At 36.5% G+C, this 25,223-nt stretch overlaps 1 protein-coding gene across 2 annotated transcripts in view; it reads left to right on the top strand.

The window, feature by feature from the left end:
- The first annotated feature begins 5,620 nt into the window (after window positions 1-5,620).
- LOC127502442 (exostosin-1a) overlaps window positions 5,621-25,223 on the top strand; it is a 337,216-nt gene continuing 317,613 nt past the window's right edge. The window contains exons 1-2 of one of the 2 annotated variants that reach the window (XM_051875375.1): window positions 5,621-6,880; window positions 7,669-8,745. In XM_051875375.1, the coding sequence (XP_051731335.1) occupies window positions 7,778-8,745 (968 nt within the window). In that variant the 5' untranslated portion in view covers window positions 5,621-6,880; window positions 7,669-7,777. The remainder of the gene's footprint in view (window positions 6,881-7,668; window positions 8,746-25,223) is intronic. The other variant, XM_051875376.1, reaches the window with a different exon arrangement.

Raw genomic sequence — 25,223 nt, forward strand, 5'->3', positions numbered from 1 at the left:
ACTTGCAACCATTTGTAAATCGTTAGAAAATTGCAATTTTAACCAAGGCTGCGGGACGTGTGAGGAGTCGCCTGTCAATTGCGTCGTACCCGCGTTACCCTCAGTTTCCGTTTTTATTTTGTAGAAACCATGGAAACACTAAAGACGCTTTAATATTTACATATTTTAATAGACAAGGGAACAACTGTTTTGATATATTTATAGACAGAAAATCTAATTATTGTTATATAGCTCAACACGTTTAGTCTTATTGTTTAAATCTAATTCTTGATTTTTTGCGAGTACCATGCTTTACCATGCCTCAGAGAAAAACACTATTTTGTGAAGTAGCTAACATAGCATAATCAGATACAGCTTTATTTTAGTAACAGTAATACAGAATATTCTCCATCATACAATACGTTTTAAAATGAATTGTATGCCATTTATCAACACAAGTCATCTAGCATTTAATATGATATTCAAAATCGATCTATCTTACTGCAGTGTGTCTCAAACAAGTGTCTCACAGCAGCCACCGAGCGAACACTCAGAGTAACGTTATAACATAATTTTTAACACACACAAATGTATCTAATATGATAAACAGAGCTGTGTTACCTCATACTCATGACCGGAAGAGCGGAAGCGGCGCCGGCGACTGTGTCATAATAAAAGTTCCGCTGCTCGTGAGGCGTGTGTTGCGCAATCGCTCCGGCCTCGTTCAGCTCCCACAACACTCGGTCCTGCTCTGCTTCATACTACAGTAACGTTAATAATCGCATCCATGAACATGATTTCTTCCCGAGTCATATTCCGATTATTTCCACCGGTTTGTGATGTGAAGACCACATGTTTTTTTTTTTTTTTTTGCATAACAAGAACAATATACATACAGAAGATCACAGTGTGTTCAACTATTATGTAGTTTCATTGATGCTATTACATTCATAATAGCATCAAAGAAAACAACAGAAAGAAAAAGAAAGAAAAAAAAAAAAACTATACAGGGGAAAAAACTTACAGAGTGTTCCAAAAAGAAAAGGATTCAAAAATTCTATACATCCGTTTCGCTTTTAGGGCCTCAATATAATGCTTAAGTTCAATTTTAAATAATATAGGCTAATGTTAGGTTTATTATTATTCCATTTCTGTTTGTGTATGTGATATTTTCCATACATAATTATTAAGTTAATCACCAAATTTTGCTCCAAAATCTTATTTTTATATAACAAAAATATATCTTTACCAGATAGTAGAATCATTAATTTTGTGAATTTGAATATTAGATATTCAATATCAATCTAAAACTATTGGGTAAACACACATTCAAAAAATAAGTGTTTTATGGATTCTTCTTCTGAATGACAAAAGACACATGTAGTCTCCATGTCTCTGAAAAATCTTGAGACTACTTGTCTCACTGGATAAATCAAATGAATAACCTTATATGTAATTTCTTTAACTTAGAACTTTTCTTAAACTTTAGTGGTGACGCAGTATTTACTAAACTCCAGACCTCTTTCCATTCAATCTGATTATACATCGAGTTCCAAAAAGGTTTGCATTTAGGCAATAATGTACTTCTACATAATTTTTTTAACATAAAAGTTATTAAATTTTTTATGTATAATTTTCACACCATTAATACTTAACTGATCTGTATATAAGGGAATAGGAGAAGACCACATGTCCCAAGATTCTGCGCTCAAACTTGGCGTCATCAAGCTACGTCTTTGTTTTGAATAGGCCTCTAGCGACCTCTAGGGGACAGAAAATTTTACATATGGCACCTTTAAGACAGCGATTTTCTGCCACCTACTGGTGAGTTTAGTTTAATATTGAAAAGTTTCACTTCGTTTTACCATTATTTCATATTTCTCTATTGATTTTTTTTATTTTTTTTTATTTTTATTTAAAAACATTATCTCATAACATTAGGCTATTTATGCCAGGCCACCTCTGAAGCAACATTAAACAGTTTGTAAATACATCTTGTGCCACTGTAGTGCAAAGATGGCTTTTGTTGATGCTGATTTAATTTGATTATAATTATATAGTTTAAATTTATTGCTTTATTATATTAATGGAATTTTCAGAACAAAACCATACATGACACATACATTTAATAGGGTTATAAACACTGCCTTTATAAAGGTAAAAAAAAAAAAAAAAAAAATGCACCTGAAAATCAATTTAAGGGGCAAATAATGTCCCTTAATGGAAAAGGTGTGACTGCAGTCTAAGTGGAAGAGAGGCGGTACGCAGGAGAATGTTAAGCCTGGAACACACCAAGCCGATGCTGACGAACTAGTGGCGACGAAAGCAGACTGCGGGGTTGGCTCATGTCGGCAGCGTCTGGGTCCAAAGTTGCCCTGACACACCAATCCGACACCCGATGGCCAAGTAGCACGTCTGTTCTGCGCCTGTGTAAGAAGAAATGCCTTTCTGTACCAGCAGGTGGCAGTAGCTGAACAGCCAATCAGAGTGATCAGATGGCCCGACTGACCGATGAGCTCCGATGCCGATTCAACATGTCGAATCGGCCGGAAAAAAAAAGCAGAAGAGGACCAACTTTAGCCGATGTGCGGAACACACTGAGAAAACAACGAACCGACGAACAAAAACTGCCTGACGGCCGACCGTCAGCTTGGTGTGTTCCGGGCTTTAAATGCCTCAGGAGGTACACCACTCTAAAAAGTTTGGAAGCCACTAACTTAGCTCAAACAATAACGATCATCCTCCTTTCCAAGCAGAAACACAGGGAAGTCCTTTTTCCTTAAACATAGCAAATGGCGAGTCCTTGGAGCCTGTACAAAGGCCAGGCATCGACTGACTGCGAGTGTGAGGAATAAATAGGAATCCAAACACCAAGTTAATGAGTGGCAGGTGTGCCTCATTAATACTCTGGCGAATGAGAGCGGTTGAGTGACGGTGGTGGAAAGCTATAAAAGTAATGTTCATTGTCATGATACCTAATTAATTAACTATAATGTTAACAAATTGAACTTCATTGTTACATATTACTAATTTAGTAAGTGGCATTTGCCACATCAGAATATTGGTTAAAAAGAAATAACCCATCTGAAACATTTGATCTTTAAGTGTGCTTGGGGCTGTTTACTGCTTTTTGCACTCATGTTTAGAGGAATGACAGAGCTGTGCTACATCTACCACATTTTCCTTTAGGCTACTACTACTATTAGCCCAAGGACATAACTGTGATCCAGACAGGTCAAAACCTTTTTTGAAATATTCAATATGGAATTCAATGCAACCCTGCTCTAGAAATCACATCAGGGGTTAACAATACTGTTAGTTCTTTGCATTTATATTTTCTTTTATGAAGTATAATGTATAAACTCTCAATATCTGTGGTGATTATGGCCCTGATTAAACTCTATTGTGTTGAAAAAGAGAGGAAAGAGACATATTTTGGGCCACAGGGCAGTATTCCAACATGATAACGACCTCAAACACACCTCCAAGACAACCACTGCCTTGCTAAAGAATGTCTGTGGGGCATCCTCAAACGGAAGGTGGAGGAGTGCAAGGTCTCTAACATCCACCAGCTCTGTGATGTTGTCATGGAGGAGTGCACGAGGACTCCAGTGGCAACCTGTGAAGCTCTGGTGAACTCCATGCCCAAGAGGGTTAAGGCAGTGCTGGAAAATAATGGTGGCCACACAAAATATTGACACTCTGGGCCCAATCTGGACATTTTCACTTAGGGGTGTACTCACTTTTGTGGCCAGCGGTTTAGACATTAATGGCTATGTGTTGAGTTATTTTGAGGGGACAGCAAATTTACACTGTTATACAAGCTGTACACTCACTACTTTACATTGTAGCAAAGTGTCATTTCTTCAGTGTTGTCACATGAAAAGATATAATAAAATATTTACAAAAATGTGAGGGGTGTACTCACTTCTGTGAGAGACTGTAAATATACATGTGAATATTTCTTAAATAAATACATGTATGTGTGTGTATTTATATATAAATAATAAATATGCACAGTACACACACATACATTATGTAAACAAACTTTTATTTTGGATGCGATTAATTGTTTGACAGCACTAGCATTTATATAATGTATAGCAAACATATACAGATCAATCAGAAAATAACACAAGGTCATAATGCATCAGAAATGCGTTATTCCAGTTATTTAAAAGTGTAAGTGATTGACATGGCATTTAGTAAAAGTAAAAAGAGTTTATATGGGATATATGGCATATGGTATATTCTTTCTTTTCAGTTAATAACAAAGCAATTAAACACAAACATCTACTTTATAAAATAAAATAGACAAATAAAATAGACTTTAAAGAACTAAGATCCTCCCTAAAGGATTGTGTGTGTGTGCTACATTTTACTGAGTACACAAACATTTTGTGTCCTCTGTTAGAATATTTGTCAGGAGGTAACCATGCTGGGTCTTTTATCTTACCAACATCCACCACTAGATGGAAGCATTTATCTCGCAAAACACCACCTGATCATGAGCGAGCTCAGTGGTCTCTGAAGGAATGAACATGCCATGGTCCCAGGTCGAGTGATTCCTGTCTTGTCAAATTGCATTTCACATTGCATCTCTCTCTATCACACACACACACCTTTCAATTGTTTGATCATAAGTTCCTTACTTATTATAGCTGCTGAAAAAGTTTTATTTTACTTGTTTTAGAGACATGTTTTTTTATACATCTGTTGCGAATATGGAGTATATGTTTTCGTTGACTCAGTTCAGAATGGCAGCTATCAGCTGATTAATTTGTGACTAAATGACGGCCAGATAGACTGCCCAATATCTAATAGTAGTGCGTTATGAATATGAGGTTTATGATCACGTAGCATCACGTAATAGCCTACTTTAAAAATAGGCTTTTTTGTGCCCCCAAGTTGTGTCAGTTATATTATTATTATTATTCAACTCTTCTTTATTAAAATGATACACAATTTAATTAATAAAAACTCTGGCATTATAACATCATCCATGTCCACCATCATTCATTATCATGTTTTTGTACAGTAAACAATTACTTCTTAATGTAAACAATCTTACTGAAAATTGTCTTTGAACAAATATCAGTATTACCTTTCAATTTAACAACTTGTTGTGTAATGACCTTGAACCTATGGCTAGTAAAGGCGAAATAAATAGCAAAAACCGGCAACCCTGTCACTTTTTACACTCTTAAAAATAAAGGTTCCAAAGTTTTTGTTGTTGTTGTTGTTGTTGTTGTTTTGCAGTGATGCCATTTGAAGAACCATTTTAGGTCCCCCAAAGAATCTTTAGGTCCTTAAACATTTATTAAACATTTTTCCCCTAGTGTAAAGAATATTTTATGATCTAAAGAACCGCTTTCCATAAAGAACCTCGTGCGTTGAAAAGGTTCGGTACGTTCTTCATGGAACCATAGATGCCAATAAAGAACCTTGTTTTAGGAGCGCAAATAGCCTACAATTTATCGACACTTAAACATATTTGTGTCCGACAGAACGTTCAAAATCTAAAATAAATTGACTTAGAACACATTTTCATAATGGAAAATGCACCCATTTGTTGGAATTATTGCCGCGGTGCAGTGTGCATCAGAAGAGGGGATCATAGTTTTTCCATGAAGATGTTTGCAGACAGTCGCTCGGTTTCTTTCGTCGCGCGTGTCATGTTTTCCTCGTGTCTACGCATTTGTCGGTACTACACTGCTCTTCTGAGATGATCGACCCTCCCGTTGATCGCCCCTTCTCTCAGAGAGCTTTCTCTGCTAATAACAGTGAGGACAGGCTCAATGACGGTGGGAGGTTCAAGCTCTCAGAGATGGTGAGCGGATTCGCCAACTCTCTCCAGAAGCTCATGCTCCACGCCTGCTGATTCTAAAGAAGAAGACTTGCGGGGATTGTTTATAGAGGCAGGCATGCGACAGAAGGTGTGCATGTTTTCGCGGGCTCGTCCCGGTAAAGATGCGCTGGAGTGAAGTGACGTTCAACTGGCAACAGCGTTAACTTTAACGCCAAGTGCCTTACGTTGGGGCAAAGGCGGAAATCAGATCATTCACAGTGCTTGCATTTGCTATCGATAAAGATGAATTAACAGGGAAATGTCATGCAAGCGAAATTGGGGTTTGCCTTGGAGTCTATGCACGTGGTCCCACTGGATTGACTCTGGATCAAGCTGTGACTGACAGCTAACTTCAAATTAAACCAAACCCGCTGGAAGGACTTTACTTCGGTTAAAACCTGTGGTTCAGGTAGATTATCCGATGCTATCAGAGTCTCAAGGATGCTGTGAGACCGTGATGAGAAGTTTCGCGCTGGTTTTGGAGAGTTGTAAACGCAACTTGAGCGTTCAGGATGTCTCAGGAACTCTGCAATGGATTTTGCTCTAAAACCTGCACATTTATCCAGAGAGACAGGGGTTGATAATTCTCACGTTCATAGAAGGGTCTCTTTCTTGATTCTGGAGATATCTCAAGTCTGTATGCTGATTTCATGATGTATCGAGACTTGTGAACGGAGTGTGATTTAAAGAAGACTCAGTGGATTTTCTGAAGTTGCACATCGCCACGACATATGGGAATATGAAGATATTTTAATCATGTAAAGATATAAACAGACAACGAACAACACGTTGCTTTATCAGGGTAATGGATTCGAACAGCTTATGTTTTTCTGTCAGTTTCACTTGTACTCGCATTATTTTAAAAACTGACGTAGCCTACAGAATCATACAATCTTTGCTTTATGAATATTGAAATGGCTGGCAAATACTCCTGCACAACTCATAATAATGCGCTGACTTGATAGTGCGTTGATTTATTAAATAAAGTTGAGAATCAGTGAAGGTCTTCTACTCATCATCAGTTGATGATTGAGGCTTCAACAGGTGACTGAGGTAAAACATCTCTGTCTCTCTATATGAACGCAGTTTCAGTTTGTTCAGCATATGTTTAAGTTACCTGTACAATGTGAAATATTAATCAATTCATATTAAGCTAATTTTATTTTACTGTAGTTTTTAAATATTGCCTTAGTTTCTGGAGTTTTCCAGTGAGGCTATGAGTGAGTAAAATGGTTTTGGTACTAGAATATCCTCACTGAATAAATAGAGATTTTTTATTCTTTATAAAGTAGGTATGTAATTTATATTTGTAGTCAGTTAATTTCATTTTACACGAGGCTACAATAAGTCTTTAAAGCTATAGGGCCCTTTAGTAACTATGTGACTAATATTTGTACATTTGTAAATGTGTATATTTCCTTAAAGATCTGCTGTATCATGCGGTTATGTTGACAAAATATTGCCTATTGTCATTACTTAGGCTATTAATTCATTATAGATTTACAAATCACAAATACATGGCAAAATACAGACTTCTGGAGTCACAAGATTTACTTTGAAAAAGTAGACCTCCCGTAGGTCACTGAATAATTTGCATACTGGTTACCATAATGATAATTCTCAAAAGATAATAATTATTAAACATGTACAGTAGAGTCTTAAAGTCTGTTATCCAGTAGCTTATGTTTAAAAATATATTTTTTAGAATTAAGTAGGCTAAACCTTGTGCAAAAGAGCTTATTTGATTTAGAAATAGTGATTGTATTTGCAATAATAGATTCTGCATTTTTATTCTGGGGTGTAAGGCTAACATGACCGTCTCTGTATCTCTGTGCTTACAGTGGTCCGTGCAATATCAGAATGCTCATACTGGTATGAGAGCTGGTCCCGTGGGTTTACTGTCGACCCTTTGTGCTTCCTTCTTTTCCTGCCCTGCTTCTCGCTGTCCACATGCAGGCGAAGAAGCGATACCTGCTGGTATCTGTGGGGGCCTGTAGCCTGCTACTAGCCTACCTGTGTGGCCTACAGATCGGTGAGTTCCAGAACCAGAACCATGCAGAGCTTTATGGAGTCTCACAGATCCCCGGTGTCCCACCTCATCCGCCTCGCTGGCCTGAATGGGTGGATCCTCCCCTGCAGACATACCTGGGTGAGGCAGAGCAGGAAGAGGACGGGCCTCTGCTTCTTCATCAACACACGTCTCCTCGCGAGAGACGAGAAATCCAGAAGAACATCTACAAGAGCCGACGATGTCGTATGGACACCTGTTTCGATTTCCAGCGCTGTGAACGGGGCTTTAAAATCTATGTGTACCCCCCTCAGAAAGGTGAAGCACCCTCGGAAAGCTACCAGAAGATTCTGGCAGCCATTGAGGAATCGCGGTTCTACACAACGGACCCTAATGAGGCCTGTCTTTTTGTACTGAGTATAGACACTCTAGACAGGGACCAGCTGTCTGCTCAGTATGTACATAATGTCCGAGCCCGAATTCAAAGCCTCCCTCTATGGTACGAAGGGAGGAACCATCTGATTTTTAACTTGTACTCTGGAACATGGCCTGATTATACGGAGGAACTAGGCTTCGATATCGGCCAAGCCATGTTGGCCAAGGCCAGCACTGACATGGACAACTTTAGACCACACTTTGATGTGTCCATCCCTCTGTTTTCAAAAGACCATTCTCAGAAAGGAGGGGAAAAAGGTTATCTGAATCTTAACAATGTCCCTCCTTTACGGAAATACTTGCTGGTCTTCAAAGGGAAGAGGTATCTAACTGGCATTGGTTCTGAAACCAGAAATGCTTTGTATCATATACATAATGGGGATGATATAATTTTATTGACTACGTGCAAACATGGGAAAGACTGGGAGAAACATAAGGATGCAAGGTGCGACAGAGACAATGAAGAATACACAAAGTAAGTCCAATATTTTCCTGTTTTTATCACGCTGGTGTAAGGATGGTAGTTGTCTTTAAAGGAATAGTTCACCCAAACATGAAAATTCTATCATGATGTTGTTCCAAACCTGTATGAATTTCTTTTTTCCTTTTTTTTTGTCTTTACAATGAAAGTCAACAGTTGAAACATTCTTCAAAATGTCTTCTTTTGTGTTCCACACATTCCAGGTTTGAAATGACTCATATCATTCACAAGTTGAGTAAACAATGAGTAAACAATGTCAGAATTTTCATTTTTTTTTGTGAACTATCCCTTTAATTTGTATCTGTTGAATTTACAATGTCAGTCAAGCTAATGAGGTGCTTGATTCGTATGATTTATTTATTTATTTATTTTTTTCAGTTTTCAGGTTTTACTTTTATGTTTGGTCATTTAAAGGTTAACCTGAGTAAACAGCATTGAGGATAGAAAGCAAAATGGCAGTATTTAATGTCAGAGTGATTTAGACTGTTGCTTGTTTTGTACTCTAGACTGTAGTGTTCATGTAGTTATCATGGGAATACCGCTATAAATGGAAGTGGTGTTGCATTTGTCTAGCTCAGGAAAAAAGTGCTGTGGAAAAGGACTCTAGAGGTCTCTTAGCCTGAAACAAAGCCAGTCTTCATCTTTTTGTGACAAATAAATAAGAGTGTTTTGTGTAAATTCACTGTTTTGGTGAGATTTATGTTATAGTGTTTAATTCTCTTCGGTACAATGATAAAAAAAGTGATTGCCTTATATTATAAGGATGTGTGTGCAATGCAAATAGCTTAAATGTGAACATTAGACACTGATTGCCATGTGCAACAACTAGTGGCAGTAATAAGCATTTTCTGTGTATCCAGTTTTATTGCCAGATACATTTTATGTTTATGTGTTGTTCTGAACAATTTAACATATTTTTTATTTTACTATTTGCTAAGACACATACATACCCTGGGTCTCTTACTGAGGTTTATGATCAGCCTTTCAAACAGCAGGTTGGAACTACATTTTATGTTTATATTTAGGTCTTCTCTCCAAAAAGGCATCAATATTATGTTCAGCTTGGTTTTAGTTGTCCCTGATTCTATTGCACTGTTGTAATTGTGTTATTACACATTCATTACCATGTAATTACAGTGTAATTACATAGGCACAGTTTTTTTCCCCCCCATTTTCTGAATGTTACAAGAAAAGCAGACTTGTGTGATGGGGTGATGGTTTTCAATTGTGGCAGAAGCAAAAAGCCTGAGTGTCCTTTTAAATAGTTAAAATTGGTGCAAATAAAAACAGTTTCTAAGATTCATAAATATTATACAGATACACTATACACTATACAAATTTGGAAACTAAAAGATAAAAAAATACCATATGGAAATAAGCATTTTATATCAAATTAACCCTCATTTTTACATTATATATTTATGTTTCAGATAAATGGTACAAAACAGGAGTTATAATTTACCCAGTAAGTACAACAAATTGGAGAGATGAAATCAAAGCATTTTTGGACATAACAATGATTTTGATGTATTCACTGGTTTTGAAATGAAATGCTCAACAAGCAGATGTTGTTCAGGGGTCCACATACTTTTGACCATTTATTGTATTGAAGAGTACTGCATTGATGTATATAATGTAGAGTATTAAAGAGTTGGCAAGATTTGACTTTTAAGTAATTGGTGGATCATCAGGCTGAAGAAAGTAGGGTTAGAAGGTCTTGACTAGCAGACTCTTATACTTCAAATGAATTGAGAGGATTTCAGAGAGGCAGAACACTCAATAACTGGCCCTCAATTGAATTAATCAGAAGCTTAGAGTTACAGAAAATACCACACACACACACACACGCACAAGTGCGCGCACACACACAAACACGTTGGGTTTTCATGTTTATGGGGACATTCTGATAGACACTGTACAAACTGTAATACTGTATATTCTATCCCCTACCCCTAAGCCTAACCATCATAGAAAACTTTCTGCATTTTTTACATTTTCAGAAAACATCATTCTGTATGATTTCCTATAAGCTGTTTTCCTCATGGGGACCAAAAATTGTTTCGGATATTGCCATCTTTGTGGGGACATTGCTTCTGTTCCCAGAGATGATTACAGACAGAGCCTGATAACGTCACTCACTGCTCCTAGTCTGACCCACCAACATAGATGCTTTCTTGCATGCACAGGCACAATAACACACAAAGTTACCTCTGGTATAAAATATTTCTCTTTTACTAGCATTATTTGTTCAGATCTGTATTTTTATTTAAAAAATTTGGAATACTTTGATATGGTTATTATAGTGAATTAAACTGGGTTGTGGTGCACTTCCGAGTCATGGTTTGTAGTCTGCGTTTTCAAACAGGCATGTACTTTGCTATCAATGCTGTTTCTATTGTCGCCATGTGTGGTGCAGGCAACTGGTCTGTAATGCATGGTTTTGTCATATACTTAAACAATAACAGGTGAGCCATGAGATGGATCATTAGTGGTGTATGCTGCTTCTTAAAACATTTGCCTAGCAGCAATTTAACATGCAGAGGAAGCAATATAAATCATACATTTCACAACACACAAATGAAAAATTGCATTATATACCTAAACAGCAATGATGGTATTAAATATAAGTACAGAGATGATCTTCAAGGCCAGTTTCACACATACTGTGGGTGTGAGCTTTCACACTGATGAGTGTTTATGGTGCATCACAGAGAGACATTCTGTGGAGACATTTATGTGTCAGGGGTTGATTTTTATTAAAGCTAACAGATTTCAAAGTTTTCTGTTTGTTATATGAATGCTACATTTGAACTGCCTTGTAAAAATGAAGGTATGATTAAAAAAGGATCCTTCTTTTCAAACGCCTTATATTTTATTGTTTCAGGCTTAAAATATGATGTTGGATTTGTTTAAGCTAGGACACAAAAGTGTCAGTGAAGAACTTGAGATGAAATACATGTGATGTGAGAATATTGATTAAAAAAAATCAAAGGAAACATTAATTTGAACAGAACATTTTTGTGCATAATTTCCATGCTGTGTGCTTTTTTTTTTTTATTCAAATTACTCAAAAGTGAAAATATTATTTAGTTTTGTATTTAGGATGCATTAAATGCTGGACATAAAATTAAATGTTATAAATTAGAGAAAAATTCTGAAAATTCTGTATGCACTTGGCCGAAAACCGAAACAGAAAATGCTTTTTAAAAATTATTTTTTTCTTATTTTAAATCAGCTTATTTTTGTATAATTGTATTAATATTTATATTTTTACTTTTTAATTCAATTCAATAATTTTAATGAGACTGAATTTAAAAAATACGAGCCAATAATATATATATATATATTAGGGCTGGGAAGCGATTAAAATTGTTAATCTAATTAATTACATGATGTGGTGATTAATTAATCGTAAATGTATCGTACATAAAATTTGCCTGAGAAGTTATCCCCAAAAGATAATTTGAAGTCATTATTGTGTAAAGCATCAAATAGACATTACAAAAAGTAGATTCAGAAAGAAATATTTTTTTATTAATAATTTTTTTGTCAATATGGAAATATGAAATTGAAAGTAAACATATGGTCAGCTGATGTTTTATGAATCATTTTCCTAGAGAAGTTAATTTACTGAAGGCTACCAAGAAATCTAGGTTACTACGTATTTATTTTGTTTTTCCTTTTTTATTTAAAATATTCACAAACTTGTTAACTATAGCCTATCATGAACTATAGGCTATATAGGCGGTGAGCACCCACAAAAAAAACATGAGATATTCTCCATTCAATTTAACCAATAAAGAAAATGACTGTAGCTTTCAGATGCGACTTTCTTTTCATTTTAATAGTTCACTTGAGGCAGTTACTACGGCATTTTTTTAATGCCGAATGTCAAGTGCGCATCAATGTAATACATTAATGCGAGAGCACATCAATGTAATGTGCAGCACGAATCTCGCCACAAAACTCGCACACTCTCAAATATAGTGTCCTCATGGCTCTACTCTGGCTTACACCGTGTCTACACCAGACGCGACTTTTATTGCGTCGCATCGCGCCACGCTGCAACAGCTAAAAGCTGCTAAAAGCTAAAAGTCGCACCGCTCACGTCTGGTGTAGACACGGTGTTAGATAGTACGTATGCACACTCAGATATGGAGTGTGGGCACCAACCGGCAGAAACATAAATCGGTGCCTATTGTCAAATATTTGAATGTGTTTTGTCATTTAAATCATGTTGATTGATCTATAACGCACAATGGGTGTTGCCGTAGTTTAGAGAATTGGATATGTTGGATTAAAGCCTAAATTCACCAATTTTTCCCAAAATACATAAAAGTAAGAGGTCGGTGAACTGGGAAAAGAACATAGTAAACTTTATAGTTAACGGCACAGTTTGTATATTATCTAAAACACATCGTCAGATTTTAATTGAAGAAAGGATTGGCCTATTATTATTGCTTTCCATAAACATCAGAAAATGAATTTTGGCTAGTAGCCTATTTAATGTCTATTTAAATGTCTGACACTTTATGTGGTTGAAAACACTGAATAGTTGTGATATGAAAAGTGAAGTGCGTCCATCTCTGGCACAGCGTCAGCCAAAGCGTGAAAGCACTATGAATTAGCAGTGAATATCTCAAATGGAGATCTCTGAATGCCAGCCTACTTGTTTGTCAGTATTTTCTGCATATTCAAACCAGATTGCAAATATTAGGTAAAAAACGGGGCAAATGTATCCTTTTAACAGAAAAGTTTTAATTGGGGGATTAAAATCATGACATCTGGCAACCACAAGAATGAAAGCTCTTAGAGGCTTGTTAAAAACAATCTGTAATATTTTGTATCCACTTTTTATTCAACAAAACAGTAAACAGTTTTTATTTTTTAACTACATTTTAGTCTCATCTTTTTCCATCAATGATATTCAATGTTGATATGGTCACAATTATTGTTTAATGACATTGGTGTCGTCTCGTCATTGTCCCGTCCAATCATGTAAAAAAGGTTGTTGATGAACATTCTTCGTCATAGATTTTGTTAATGAAATTAACATTAGTGTAAACGCTGTAACCTGTTAATATGTGCTCCAAATCAGTATCACAGATGCAATGTGTGTGAAACAGACCTAAGTCAACACCACATAACTCAAAGAGGCAACAAGCACAACACCACTGCAAATAACAGAGTAATTCACATGATTTATTAATGCTGCACTGCATGCAGGGAACCAGAGTTCTGCTGTGTAAAATGTGCAAATCCTATAGTCTAAGGAGAGATGAAATTTGAGAGAAGGCACTGAGAGCTCCATCAACTTCTTCTCACTGGTAGATTTCTGGTCTCACCACTGGACTCTTGATGGAAAGTTCACATTGACAAGTTTTCATTATCAGGTGAGCCAGAGTCAAAGAGAGCCACGATTCAGAAAGATGTCGAGTCTGCGTTTGTGCCTACAGTGGAAGATGGAAGACAAGAAGTAGGAATAAGGTAGAGAAACAAGGGAGAACGAGCCCCCACTGATAAGATGTATTGATAGACTCTAAATTAGAGCAGCTCACGACTGGGTGCTTCCTACAAATCCATCACACTCAGGAAAGAGAAAGACAGCAGAAAGAGAGAAAGAAAGACAGACGTAGTGCAAGAGAGAGAGAGATAGACAGAGCGAGAAGCCTGCTGTTTTTTAATTAGGGTGTGTGATTAACGTGATGTGTTGTTTTTTAGCCTCAGAATCACACAAAAGGGAAGTGATTACAAATCCCAGTTATACCTCCAAAATTAATCACCCTCTTCAATAAACACAGCTGCTCAAACTTTGAGAGCTCACTGCTGTGCAGTATTAAATCCTAAACTTTTATGACAACCAAACTTGAGGAATCCATCCGTCGTCAGGCATAAAGGGAGGCCACATTGTTATAAATTGAATGAAAATTACCTAATTTGTTACAGTGTTGTCATTCCTCACTTGAGCAGGGCAACTTGGGCAACTATTTATACAACTAATTTTATACCTTTTCTTTTTTTTTTTTTCTCAAATCGTAATTTTTGTCTTCTTTAAATTTTGTTCAGTATGTCTTCATGGCATATTCATTCATTTTAGTTCTTTTTATTAATGGAAAACTGGCATCTTATTTTAGTCAACAAACATATTTAACCCTTCAAGCGTGAGTTTAAAATATTCTAGCTGACATCAGTTTCTCCTGGAATACGTGCAAGTAAGTGGCTGGTGAACTGGAAGAATAATAGAGTAAACTTTATAGTTACTTAGGCCTAATATATGTGTCTGATATGAATAAACGTCAGCAAATTATATTTGAATGGATTGTTATTGCTGCTTTCACTGATGTCTGACATCAGTGTGTATTTTACAAACTCTAAATGCATTGTTTTACTGGTGCTTGTGTATTTAAATGTCTGAAACATTAAAAAAAAAAACCATTATGTGTCTGAAAACACTGCATAGTAGTGATATATGACAAGCGCTGAGCGCATCCGTCTCAGCCAAAGTGTGAAACAGTTTGAATCTGGCAGTTATGTGATGTCACTGAACGTTCTAAATCCCATATGTGGGACTGTACTCTCAGGGGCACAAAAATAAAAATCCCATATGTGGGACTGTACCGCTCAAAAGGTTAATTGACGTGTTATAACTTCTGTTAAGGTCTATTTAATGTAATTGAGCTTTTTTCTTTTTTCAATCTCCGGCTTTGTTAATGTGGTGTTATTTTTGAGGAAAACTAAATTATATATTCATTACATATTTGTATGCATTTTTTTCAGCTGATCCTGTATCTAAAAATGTTTTTGTATAATTTTCAGTTACAGTTATGTTGTCTCTGGTGTGGTCTGTACTTGTTGTGCTTTAAGCATTGAACACTGATAAACAGTGACCACCGGAAATATATTTGATAGAAGTCGATGTTGATGAAGTTTATGCTTCAGTCGGCTAATCAAACACAGAACACAACACTTCAGCAGAGCCGAATTTCTCAGAAAATTAACCGCTGTTAACTAATTAATGTTGCTGAGCTCAAATAACAATTTTGACCCCATCATCACTTCTACTTTTTCACATACAGGAAAAACTGACTAAATGTGTTAAATTAAATACATAATCAATACATAATACAGCTTTCTTCAGACATAAACATATAGAATTACAAGCATGGACCCATTTTAGCCAGCAAAGTGATCAGGATGTTGAGATGATGTTTCTGATGCCTTTTGTGTGAATATGGCAAATGTTTCTTATTGAAAACAAGGGGGTTACTAGGGAAAACATTGCTACAAAATGGTAAGGGGTGCCTTTGGTGTCTAGATAGTGATTTTACTGATATTTGATTCTTTTTGAAGTGAAAGTATGTAGGATAACAAATTAACCCAGTATACCAGCTTGGCCTGCTGTTGGATCATGTTTCTAGCGGTAGATTTTCGGCTACCTGGAGACTTTCAGAGATTTCAATAGGCGTTCTCAGCAGTTTGGGAGAACACTGCACTGTGGGAGACAACGGGAAAGAATGAGAGACATGAAGAAGCATTCGACAGAAGAAAGAAAGATAGTGTACAATGTTCTGAAATGTCAGTAACAAACCCACCTACTGGGAAAGAGGTTTAGTTACTGTTTGTCCAGTAACAGAAAATCCATCCTCTCTTCTCCCTAATAAAACAGCATGGAGAACAGTCATATTTTATCATTGTAGTTTTATTATAAATTCTCATTCTGCAACATGTTACCTTCAATAACATTTCATAAAAATCAGAAAAGAACTGGTGGTTTCTTACAGTAAGCACTGCATCTGCAAGGGTTCTTTGTGTGCTACTGACTATTTTAAACATTCATGCTGCCTTATTTCTGAGCTTTTGCATTCATCCACACACAGTACATTCTAGAAATCCTGATTAACATTAAACAAACTTATCCATCAAAAGGTATAATTCAAATACAAATTAAATGTTTGAGAAAGCACACTTCATGTTTCCACTCTCATGTCACTCAGCTCAAATATGACAATTTAACTATTGTATGTTTCGGCACATCACTGGTTAATTTGTATGAATTCGTACAATCTCATTTGTATGTTATCGTGTGATCTAAGTTAGGTTTGGGGGTGGACCATCCCAGCTAACAGGGAAAGTTCTCAGAACTTTTGATAACATTCTTGCAAGGTTCTCTCAAAGTAAAGACCAAACATTCTTCCAGTAATGTTAACAGAATTTTCTTTCAAAGTTATCTGGTCTTTAATAATTTTCTCAAAAGGTTAGCACAAAAACATTATTTATGCATTGTTCATGGAATGTTTTTCATCCTGAAATATTTTAGACATTTTGGACATTCATCTAATGTTCCTTTTTTTAAATGTTATAGTCTGAATATTCTGAAGTATTCCTAATGTTTGCAAAATGATAAAATGGAACGTTCCCTTAACATTCCCTTCCCTTTTTTAAACTTTCAGAGAACATTCAAAAATAATGTTTAACTTAATTAGCAAAACATTGTTAGAACATATTTTTGTTAGCTGGGCATACATGCTCACATTTTTTCTACAAATTGTACATTTCCATATGCATCACATTGTATGAATTTGCATAAAATTGCCATCTAACTCATATGACTTATTTTTGGGTACTATCCTGTAAGCTTATCTGGAGAGCTACATTTTGCTGCACCTGCACGGTCTGTGGCTAAATTTTGCTTTGCTTGAAATTCAGAGTGATCTGTTTCCCCAGACTGTGGTGCCAGCACTCTTAAACATGATTTACTCTGTCACAGACAGCCTGTGTTCACACCTTCATTTCATTGAGTAGCCACCTGAGCCAAGTCATTGTACAACTGCATGACTCCTTGAGAGGATTCTATCACACCTGTGCATTATTACAACCATATCACATGCAATTTTTATCATACATGCACATAACACACAAAATAAGCATGTTTTAACTGCAGGATAGAAAGTATATTCTTGTTACCCTTCTGTTGTGCCTTCAGCAAGAATTGTCTGTCCTATTTATTGTGCGTTTTTTACGTTTTAGGGGTGTAACGGTAAATATATTCGTCCCAAACCATATGGTATGGATGTCACAGTTCGGTTTGTGCAATTAGGCAACGAAAACAGTCAGTCACAGACGTTCCACACTCCTATTAAGAAGGGGGTGTGCACGGTAATGCAACACTGTTTGCTAACCGCCACAACAGGAAAAAGAGAAGAGTAAGAACGGTGCATGTGCGAATGACCGCTTGAAAACAAGTCCTCTAGATGAACGTGTCGAATGTGTCTTTCTGTGCTCACAGACAAAAGAGAATACATCGAAAGGCTCACGCTCCCAACTGTGCGTGAAACAGAGCGGAATGCAGAAAATTAAGTATAGGCGGGTTGGGCTTAAGCTTTGAATGTTTAAATATAGTTTAAGTGGAGCAAATTGTAACACTCCTAATGCACAATTTTTATTTTTCATTATTCTGTTTATTTTGTACTTTTATAACACAAGATGCTTTTCAGTTTTGTAGCTGATTATGACCAAATACCTTTTGTTTTTATCAAAAAAAATAAATAAAATAAAATAAATAAATAAATAAAAAGCTTAATACACTGTACACTGTAATACTGTAACAATTACCTCAGGGGGACTAAATGCCGCTAGGTGGAACAAACTGTAATTTGCACTACTGTCTTGTGGATTTGTTGCTTTTTCCAGTAACACTTTAGTTTAGGGTCCAATTCTCGTTATTAACTACAGTTGAGCTCAAAAGTTTACATACCCATTGCAGAATATGCAAAATTGTTAATCATTTTAACAGAATAAGAAGGATCATGAAAATTGCATGTTATTTTTTTATTTAATATTGTCCTGAATAAGCTATTTCACATAACAGATGTTTACATAAAGTCCACAAGACTTAATAGCTGAGTTTATAAAAATGCCCCAGTTCAAAAGTTTACATATCCATGACTGTTTTTTTTTGTTTGTTTTTGTGATGGATGTTCATGAGTCCCTTGTTTGTCCTGAGCAGTTAAACTGAGCTTTGTTCTTTAGAAAAATCCTCCATGTCCTGCAAATTCTTTGATTTTCCAGCATCTTCTGCATATTAGAACCCTTTCCAACAATGGCTTTATGATTTTGAGATCCATCTTTTTACACTGTGGACAACTGAGGGACACAAACACAACTATTAAAAAAGCTGCAAACATTCACTGATGGTCCAGAAGGAAACACAACGCATTAAGAGTCGGGGGGAAAACGTTTGAACAAGAAGATGATGTGCAAGTTTTTCTTATTTTGTTTAAAGATCATATTTTTTTTATTATTTAGTACTGCCCTTTTGAAGCTACAAAAGATACTTACATGTTTCCCAGAAGACAAAAAAAGTACAATTTATCCTGTTCATCCACAAAGTACATGGATGCAGCTCTGACTCCTCTGTGACTCCAGGGGGCGTACTTGAATACGTCGATGATTGTTTGATTCTAGCTCAGTCAGAGCAAATTGCAGTTTGGCATCAAGATGTTGTCCTCACTCATATGAAGAGTCTAGGCTTAAGACTGAAAACACCAACAAGAATGTGTTTTCTCCATTACAGAGAACCACTTTTCTTGGGGTAGTATGGGACTCAACTATGATGCAGGCATGTCTGTCTCCTGCTCATATTGAGGAAATTCTTTTAGCCTTAGGCAACATCAAGCTATGCCAGACCATCACTATAAAGCAGTTTGCTGCTGGGGCTTATGGCAGCTGGGTCCAATGTGATTCCTTTTGGCCTGCTGTACATGAGACCCTTGCAGTAGTGGCTCAAGACCAAGGGGTTTTCCCCGAGGGGGAACCCATTTCCCATGATCAGGGTTACACGTGGGTGTCTTCGTACCCTGGTGATGTCAAAGAAGCCTTGGTTCTTGTCCCAAGGTCCTGTGTTGGGGGTGCCTTGTCATCACAAAATGCTCATGACAGACACTTCCCTCATGGGCTGGGAAGCGATCTTAGATGGTCGCTGGACTCATGGTCTGTGGATGGGTGATCATGTTTCGTGGCTCGTAAACTGCCTGAAAACGACAGCTGTTTTTCTAGCTCTGAAATATTTCCTTCCAGATCTCCAGATTTACAGCACCTGAATCAGGGAGCAGACATTCTGTCGAGTCAGGGGCTGAGGCCCAGGGAATGGAGACTCCACCCCAAGGTGGTGAAGTTAATTTGGAAGAAATTCGGCTGGGCAGAAGTGGACTCACATCTCAGGAAAAAACCCACTGTCCTCTCTGGTTCTCCCTCATGCATCTATCCCTGCTAGAGTTAGGGTTTGCTAGGACGGAGTTCGTCTAATACTAGTAACTCCATTATGGCCAGGTTGAGTATGGTTCTCGGACCTGAGGTCCCTTCTCGACAGCTCTCATTTGGGAGATTCCGGTCAGGAGGGTCCTTATGTCTCAGGCAGGGGGCACCATCCTTCATCCCTCCCACACCTGTGAAAACTATGGATTTGGCCCATGAGGGTGACCAACTCCTGAACTCTGGTCTCTCAACTGAGGTCGTTGAGACCATCCTAAACTCTAGAGCCCCCTCCATGAGGAAATGGATGCCTTTAAATGGAGAGTTTTCACTTCATGATGCGGAAATTGCCTGTTGGACCCAGTTAACTGTCTGGATGGTTCAATGCTGGAGTTCCTCCAGGACTGATTTTCTGTGGAGATATCCCGCTTCAGTTTGAAGGTGTATGTGGCAGCCATCGCAGCTTACCACACACCTTTGGGTGTCCGTTGGTGTCTCATTTCCTACATGGTGCTTTGGCTGTAGCCCGCAATCCATGCAAGGGTTCCAGCTTGGGATCTTGCTTCTTAAAAGAGTAGGATATCTGCAGGATCTGTCAGTTTCCCTTTCATGCCTAGAGTTTGCCCCCGGCATGGTGAAGGCCTTTCTTCACCCTAAACCGGGTTAAGTTCCAAAGGTACCCACTAATGTGGCAAGGTCTATAGTGTTGCTGGACTTCTTGCAGGACTTAAAGTCTCTATTTTCCAAAATGATCAAGAGTTATTTGTCTTGTTGCTTTTATTGGTTTCCTTGGCAACAGTATTATTCGTGGCCGGTCAGGCCTCACTCTCATCTGAGGTAAAGATGGTGTTCAGGCAGCAGTTGGAGAATGTGGCAAATGGTTGGACTGTGTACCACATTGAACGCTGGTCAGTATGGCATAGTAGGTATTTACGTTCTCATAGCATCAACTTCTGAATCAGAATGGAGTTCCCTAAAAAAAGGGAACATCTCGGTTACGCCTATAACCCTTGTTCCCTGAGAAAGTGAACGAGACACTGTGTGTCAGAAGCTGACATTGTTTGGTCCAGGTGTGCTTTATAGCTTCTGATCATGACGTCACACGCTATGGGATGACATCCTGCCATGCCATTGGATTGATTTCACAAGTTTACACTTATAAATAAGTCAGATAGAATAAATTGTATGCATATTTGGCTCGCTCTCTGAGGAGAGGGCTCCGAGCTCTGTATTTGGCACGAACCCAGAGTACTCCCCCGTATTCCTGGCTGTGATAGAAACAAGCCAAGAGTGAGGAGTCAGGGTGGTGGAGGGATGCTGAAACCTGTAGAGGAAAGTAGGTGAGTTGACTATGTATATGTATAGGCTTCCTCTCATGCTGATAGGATAGATGTGGTAATTGCTGATGATGAGTTGATTGGATAGATCATTTGAACGTGCTTCTCCTGAACTTTGTTAATGAAACATCATTTCACACGTGCTTCAAGATCTGGCTTCTGCTGCATCTGCTGGCTTCTGCTGCGTCTCGTTCGCTTCTCAGGAAATTAGGGTTATAGTCGTAACCAAGATGTTTTCCATTGTCTCAGGTATATTAATGAGATACACAGGCTGCAGAATTCAGCTTTAGCATGTTTTGTATTTCTGTTGTGCTCTGACTTCTGATTTGCTTTGGTATTGTGGCAAATTTGATCTCTTTTGAAAATCTACTGGGTTGTAGGTTTGTTCTGATAGGGTCACTGATAAGTATTAAGGATAGGGATTAAAAAAATCTTTACAATTTCTACCTGATAACATATTTTATGGAAAATGGTTTAGTCATAACTAGAAAAAAGTATTATAAATATGCCCATGGAGTTATAAGATTTGATTAATTTACATGACTTCAAGACCATTAGAATCCTGATTCTTAACAGACAAAAAAACAACAAAAAAAAAACAACAACAACAACAAAAAAAAAAATGTCTTGATTTTTTTTTCTTGTCTTATTTTAAATCATTTTAAGTCTCCTAGTAAGTTGCTGAGGCCCACTGGTTGAAAAGCACTGGTCTAGATGAAACAATTGAGATTTGTGATTTTTATGTCTTATGGGTTGCCTCATCAGCAATGAGATGAATGATATTTTCCATACTTTTGTTGTCCATTTTAAAGTCGGCATAAAACAGAAGTTCAGATTGTCTTCTCTTCCCTATTGTGAAGTATATTCGAGTGAAACGACTTCTCCAACAAGAAAAAAAAAAATGTGGGGCGGGACTTGATTTTGTCCATTGGGAATTGATTGGATGGTAGTGGTTTGCTATTAGTCGATCTCATGTGAGTGATAGGTTGCCCTGTCCTTTGCGCCGAAAAACATCAGAGAAGAGAAGAGTTGTTGTTGCAAGAAGAAGAGGAATGTATTTTGCTTAAAGATTACCAGGACACATGAATTTGAAAAAAATGATGTGCATGGATAATTTATAATGAGTTATTGTCAATTTTGATTTCATGGTGACTTTAAGGAACATTGAGGTCATGTAAACTGCTTTCAAAATGCTGTATTGCTGGTTCATTAAAAGTAAATGAAAGTACAGACTGTACAAATGCTTTCTGGAACAAGTCACTTACTAGCAAGTTCACTGACTTCTTATACTAAGTAACTCATTCCTGAAGGTGTTTATGAATTACCATTGTTGCTGTTTTCCTGATAATACAACATTACATTTAAATTGATAACATTGAGCAATTGTGCAGAAACATGAAATGCCATTTTATTAATTTGAGAAATAAATAAAAGATATACACTACCGGTCAAAAGTTTGGAATAATTAAGATTTCGGTAACTACTTTGTTACAGTCCACCACTTATTATTATTAGTATGGAAATTAAATATGCATTTATATGCTGCATAATGTACTGCACTCCCAAAAAGACTCATTACAACAAATTGTTCAGAGGTTTTTGCTTGTATGGTGATTAGCTACTTTGTGTGCATGTTCTGGTAAGAAATCAGCTTCGGAAAGGAACTCCACCCCCACTGCCTTGCCATAACTATCTAACTTACCACAGATATAAAATGTTTTATTCATTTATTTATTTACCCAAACACTGGGATGATGCAGTTGAGTCATTTTTGGGTTATTTTTTCAGTGTTGGGTAGTTTTCGTGTTGTTATTGACCAATATATATATTTGAGTCAGAATTATGTGGTAATTATTTATTAATTACTAACGGGTTCCTTAAATCTTCACTTTAGAATACTGTTTCAAGTTCTAAATAATTACTGCAGAATTATCTAATAATTCTTTATGAATTGCTAATGGGTTCCCATATATTTTCACTTTGGAATACTATTTTAGGTTTTAAGTAGACTAATTCCTGCAGAATTATCTAATAATTCTTTATTAATTACTAATGGGTTGCCTGTATTTTCACTTTAGAATACTGTTTCAGGTTCTAAGTAATTCCTGCAGAATTATTTGATAATTCTTTATTAATTACTAATGGGTTCCCTGTATTTTTACTTTCCCTCAGTCATTGCCTTAAATACTGGAATTTAGTCAATGGTAGTGTGATATGCTGAGGAAAACAGACACACTTACAGTACTGTATATGAAATATAAAAACTAATCTGAGGTAACTTGGTTATAACAAGGCATTTAGAGTGGGGGTGGGGTGGGGTTCCTTTCCGAAGTTGATTTCTTGCAGAACACGCTCAAAAAACAATTATTTACCACACAGGCAAAAACCTCTATAAAATGTATTGTATTCATTAATATTGCATTTTCATAATACTACTACTGATAACATTAGTAAATAAGAAAGGGCCACAACTCAATGTAATTGTGTTTGACTGTTCATTAGTAGTTACTTCATAGTTATTTTTCTTGAACCTTAATTTGTAGATAATTAATAGTAGTTCTTCAGGAGGTATGACAGAATTCATTAGTTACTGATTAGCGAACTGTTATTTGACAAAATCAGAAAATTCTATTACATTCTGATTAGTTAACACATCTCCTTTAGTAGTTAACAGTAGTGACTTAAGTGTTAATGAAGAATTACCTATTAGTTCATCAGTAATTCCTTATTAGTTATGCAGTAAGTAAGAAACAGTATTCTAAAGTGTTACCAAGATTTATTTGAATGATTTTGATAGAAGTCTCTTATTCTTATCAAGACTGCATTTATTTGATCAAAAAATACAGTAAAAACTGTAATATTTTACAGTAAAAACTGTAATATTGTGAAATATTAAAATTTAAAAGAATCATTTTCTATATTAATATTTTTAAAATGTAATTTACTCCTATGATGCAAAGCTGAATTTTCAGCATCATTACTCCAGTCTTCAGTGTCACATAATTTTTTTTTTTAATAATTGAGTTGCTGATGAGTTGAGGATGTTATTTTATAGAATTTTAATACATTTATATATTTTTAAAATTTCTTTCAGGATTCTTAATAATAGTAATAATAGAACATTTAAAATTTAATAATATTTCACACTATTATTGTTTTAACTGTATTTTTCATTAAATTAATGCAGCTTTGGTGGTGCATAAGAAAATTCTTGTAAAAACATTAAAAATGTATAATTATTTTTGACTGTTAATGTACCTCAATTATACCTTAGTACCTTATATCACATCAGGACCAAAGAAGCATGGCCATAGACATTAGGGGAGAACCATAAGGATGACAGACAACCTGGAACATCCTGTCTCTACCTCCGCTACAGAATTAAATGCTTTGTTGTTCACTGAGGCAGAGTCTGTGTGCTGCTAACACTAGCACTCTTTTAAATGAACTGGCCTTCTTGTCTGCTCTGTAAAGGGCCAATCATTTTTTCTGTATAGTTTATGAAAAGTGACATCACCATTAATAAAATTTTACTCTGCTCAGCTGTGTCAATTCAAATTCATTCACCTGTTCAAAAACGAACAAACCTGCAGTTTCAGCCATTCTTCACACGACCAGACAGCCGATGAGTCAGGCACTTGTTTACATTTAAAAAAATGCTAACAGGTTTCAACCCTCAAGGAAGACATGTGGAGATATACTAGCAGTGTTCTGATTATGGTGATGCTTGTAAAAATGAAAGATCAATATGTTTGGATGGCTGGCCTCTGGGTTTTTTTTTTTTTTTTGTCTGAATATTAAAACATCTATAGAGCCATTGCAGACTTGATGAGTGGTTTTTTTAGAAAAGAAAAGAATTTCCATGCTTGTCCATTAACCTTTTAG

This window comes from Ctenopharyngodon idella, chromosome 20 (assembly GCF_019924925.1).
Source record: "Ctenopharyngodon idella isolate HZGC_01 chromosome 20, HZGC01, whole genome shotgun sequence".
NCBI classification, from domain to species: domain Eukaryota; kingdom Metazoa; phylum Chordata; class Actinopteri; order Cypriniformes; family Xenocyprididae; genus Ctenopharyngodon; species Ctenopharyngodon idella.